The sequence below is a fragment of the Echinops telfairi genome, unplaced genomic scaffold, assembly GCF_000313985.2.
Source record: "Echinops telfairi isolate 266 unplaced genomic scaffold, ASM31398v2 ScPeMD7_7469;HRSCAF=8507_1, whole genome shotgun sequence".
Lineage (NCBI taxonomy): Eukaryota > Metazoa > Chordata > Mammalia > Afrosoricida > Tenrecidae > Echinops > Echinops telfairi.
Window position 1 is genome coordinate 91,053,041 of NW_022111373.1, and position 4,865 is coordinate 91,057,905.

The following is a 4,865-nucleotide window of genomic DNA, read 5'->3' on the forward strand; positions in this document are numbered from 1 at the left end:
AGGAAGCAGCAAAGCAAGCAGCCCGTCTCCCTGCCTCACTTTCACCAAAGCCCGAGGAAGCCATCTGAGGGATCGTCTGTCTCAGAGACCAAAGAGCAATCTCAAACCCCTGCTTTAAAGCACAGTGTGACAGAGAGAAAACAGCTCTCGTTGGGACCAAGGGGCACACTGGTGAAAGTGCCCAGCAGCTACCTGAAAGGTTGACGGTGTGAACGCACCAGCCACTTGGCAGGAGAAAGATGTGGCAGTCCGCTTCTGAAAGTTGACAGCCTTGGAAAACCTACAGCTGCTGGAAGTCAAACTGACTCAATGACCATCGGTTCGGTTGTTTTTGGTTTTCGTGGTAAATAATGTTCTCCTTAAGGGAGTCTAAAATGACTAAAATTACAAGTGACAAGCCACTTGCCATCTAAAGGCAACTCCGAAAAACTAAAAAAGTGGGACTTTGAGTGCTATGAAGCACATCTTTATCTTTGTACGAGAAAACAGTCATACATGCAAATAAATTCTTAGACTGAGCACTGCTTACAAGGAAAGAAATATTTTCAAGGTTTTTGACAACCTGTCAACTTTTCCCAGCTTGCAGGTGCCTGCCTGAAACCCAGGTGAGCACACATGTCCGTGGTTCCTTGCTAACTGGGAGGGTCGTTAATGACATGGATTGGTAAGACAAACAAGACAACAAAAACCCACAGCAGGCAGGTTCTAGAAAGAGAAGAGCACAGGAGACACACGTTGCTGGTCTTACCTGTAAAATCTGGGAAACCAGAAAAGCTTTCATCACCCATGTGGCAGGCTTCCATCAGACTACTGAAGAGAGTGCCGACGGGGTCCAAAGGGTGCCCGACCCAGCCTTCCAGGTTGGTGACTGAGGTGATGCTTTTATGGGGTAGTTCTGTGAAGCAATGATTGGAACGATGAGAAGAGTGGAGAAGGGAGAAAAGAAGCATGAACATTTATTCAAAAATGAACTACAATTAGTTGCAAATTCCTCTTTAATTAAAGGTGCAAAACCAAAAAGGCATACTTGATTCCCAGTTTATGAACTGTTGGAACTCTAAAAGCACACTCTTAAGTCAGTATAAACAGTTCGAAACTCCCAGTAGAGCTCACAAACATTCATTTCCTTCTGGTGTCCAGGGTACTGAGCTAACATTCACCCTACCCGACCAGAACCCTTTAGTGTGGGGCAAAGTGCATTGCAAGATTTGACCTGAGAAGCCAGGGGCAAGTCTCCCTCTCCCCTAGGAGTGGGTGGCATTAGGGAAAAGGAAGGCCTGTCAAGTGGATAACTCTACAACTACATTAAGAAAATGTCTCTCAGAGGTCTCCGTGAGACAGGATTACTCACTGGGCCATCTAAATTGAGGAACCGGGGTCAGCTGTAGCCTGAGTTAGACTAGGACTCCCGAATGAAGATCATTAAATCACCCCCCTATCAACTTACAAAATCTTCCTTAATGTGGACCAGTAAGCCATCTCAGAGAAGACCTTTGCCACAAAGAGAAATGAGAGCAGGGAGGGAAGTGGACAATTTGAATGGAATGTATTCATTTCCTTCACAGAATGGTAGCACTTTGAAGTTCTTAAGTTAAACTACTTAATGTTTTAAGATTCGTTCCATTGCTGTAAATAATGCAATATCTTATATCTAAGTGCTTACTAAAGTAATAAATAAGTAATAGTAGCTCCTTCTTAAAGGAAATATGATATCCATATGCACTATAAAAGATACAAAGAAAGAAGGCTTATAAATAGCTTGAGAGTCATTCCATGAATCAAAGGGACCTTCAGAAATCTTCCAATTTTGAACTACCAACTATCAGTACATAAAAATGAGACCTGGCCTGGTACAATGTATTCATATTTATGTAAGTTGGAGTCTTGGATTACTTGGAAAGAACCTTCTTCTTAAGTTTCTGTCACTACCTTTCATATGAGCGGTCTTCTAACAGTTTACGGAACTTAAAAAAAAGCTGTATGTGGATTTTAAAAACTGCGTTGCACCCAAATAAGCTCGTACTAACTTACTATGCCATGTGAGGTAGTTTATTGTGCCAACCTGGCCAATAAACACATGTGGGCTTAATTGAAGGGCAGAGGGACAAATGGCTCCATGAGCCTCGCCTTTCTAGTTCTCGGGTCTCTTGCTATCTGATGGTCAGACCAGGGTGCAGCTGCCTTAGCCAGTTAGTTCCCTGCTTTAGCTGGCAAGGCTCACCTCCTGCAAGAGATCCCTGAGGAGAGAAGCCACAGGGATCTACTCCAATGCAGCCCTGGGTGCTGGAGCAACCGTGTGGAGACCCCTGCCAGCACTGAAATGTTTACACATTCACTGACTCGGCTTTCTCCTGCAGTCAGCATCATTGCGTGTGTTTTGTGCGATGGAGGAGGACTTTGTGGATTGGTATTGGACATATGGGTTAATGAGTTAATGTTGGACTTGTGGGCTTGGGCAGCACTGGGTTGGGATGTTTTCTTGATGCGCACTTAACCTTTATACAAAACTCTCTCTTATATATGAGTTTCTGTGGATTTGTTTCTCCAAAGTACCAAGACTAACACACCATGTTTGGACTGATTCTTGGTCGAGGCACCAAGTAGGCTAAGATATCAGTGTATAAAGAGCCCAGCAGGGCAACAAGTGAATTCTGTTAGAATTGACGTAAGAATAGACATCCAATTGATGGCAACGCTTGGGTGAAAGAATAGTGAGATCACTAATGCTTTATGAAAAGGTTATGGGGACAATGCCCCAACGAGATCAGTCATTTAGAAATGGATGGCTTGTTTTCAAGAAGGGACAAAATGATGTTCAAGATGAAGCCTGCAGTGGCAAAGCATCTGCATCAACTTTGGAGTAAGCTATTAATCCTAATAGAAGAGGACTGATGATTAACAGCAGAAATAAAAGCCACCCCCGAAGCACCCCAACTGGTTCAGCTTTCACAATTGCGAATAAAGATTAAAGTTGAACAAGTTTCTGCGTGGTGGCGGCTGAGAATCAGTTGCAGGCAAGAGCAGTAGAGCTGTCAATGGACATTCTAAACAAGTGGGATCAAGATCCTGAAGCATTTCTTCAAAGCAATGTAACTGGAGATGTAACATGACTTGGCCGGTATAGTCCTGAAGACAAAGCGCAGCAAAGCAAGGCCTACCAGGAGGTGGAAGGGGTTCAGTCACAGCGAAACTGCGAGTCAAGAGCGAAAGGGTCCCCTGGATGCTCAAGGAAGTCTGCTTCCTGACCTTCTGAAGGCCAAGGAATGGTATCATTGCTTGTTAGGAAGTGTTTTCAGAAAATGTGCCAAAGCTTTAGCAGAAAAACACCCGGGTAAGTTTCACCGGAGAGTCCCTTTCCACCAGGACACTGCTCCACATTCATTCCTCTCATCAAACATGGGCAATTTTGGCAGAGTTTCGGTGGGAAATCATTAAGCATTCAACTTGCTGCCCTGGCTAGGCTCCTCTGGCATTTTTATTGCATAATCTTAAAACATATTTAAAGGGCACCCATTTTTTTTTCAGTTACTAACATAAAAAAGACTGAATTTGCAGGTTAAATTCCCAGAACCCTCAACCCTATAAGAATGAACAAAATGGCTGGTGATCATTGTGTCTTGAACTTGATGAGACTTATGTTGAAAAATAAAGTTTACATATTTTAATTTTTAACTTTTCATTTCACTTTAAACCTCCTTGTTTATTTAACCAGTATGAGAAGAAACAATCGGTTTACTCTTACGCACAACCAGATTTATATATGATAAGGGAAGCACTGTGTCTGTATAAGTTCAAACTCCTGTTGATTGATCGACACTGTGTATAAAATGCCACATAGTGCCCCTTCTTTATGGCTCTAATTTAAAAACATAAGTGAGAAAACAGAAATAAAATAAATTAATGAAAAAGGAAAATTGTTTTATGAATGGACCAGGAACCGGACATAGTAAGCCAAGCTGAATGAAAATGTAGAAGACATTTTGTCAACTATTTTTGAAACATGATTATAACAACTACGGAAGCCTATTCTGTAAATGTGAGTATAGCTAGTGTAATCTCAACAATATGATAATCTAAAATAAACTTTCACAGCAGGTAGGGAGAAAGAGAAATGGGTCTGAGAATGGCCTCGACCTGGGATACAGAAATATCTCAAAGACAGTAAAATCCACAACAGTTGAAAAAATACACACATATATACTGACATATATAGAAGGATCAAGGAAGTACATGGATTAATCAGAAAAAACATATTCATTTTTCTTATACGGGCATTATGCATGGAATATAAACCTTAGCAATCACCAAAACCCAAACCCAAACTTGCTGTGTTTGGGTCAGTGCTGACTCAAAGAGCCCCCTGTGGGCTCCTGAGACTTTAACTCTTTACAGGAGTTGAAAACCCAGTCTTTCTCCCACAGACAAAGAATTTTCTTCCTCGGAGAGGCCGGTGGTTTTGAACTGCCAACCATGCGGACTGCAGCCCAACGTGTAACCACTATGCTACCAGGGCTCCTTTAGCAACCACAGAGGTATGTAAAAAAGTTTTAAAGCCTTTATTAAACAAAAATACCAAAATGTGAAAGTGTTTCCATCTAAATGATCTCCTCTTCATTAAGCTGGAACATGCAGAGGACATCACCGGGCACACTGACAATGAAGGTGCCTTAAAGCCCTTGAATGAAAAACAAGAGACTTCAATATGGATTCCACCTCAATACAAAGAAAGCCCAAATCCTCACAACTGGACCAATAAGCAACATCATGATGCATGAAGACAAGATGGAAACTGTCAAGGATTTAGTTTTACATACACACAATCAATGCCCATGGAAGCAGGAGTCATGAAATCAAATGACATATTG

At 42.0% G+C, this 4,865-nt stretch overlaps 1 protein-coding gene across 1 annotated transcript in view; it reads right to left on the minus strand.

Moving 5' to 3' along the window:
• Window positions 1-4,865, minus strand: part of ZSWIM6 (zinc finger SWIM-type containing 6) — an 82,326-nt gene that overhangs the window by 12,647 nt on the left and 64,814 nt on the right. Inside the window, exon 8 of the mRNA XM_004703704.2 lies at window positions 735-895. Within this exon, the coding sequence (XP_004703761.1) occupies window positions 735-895 (161 nt within the window). The remainder of the gene's footprint in view (window positions 1-734; window positions 896-4,865) is intronic.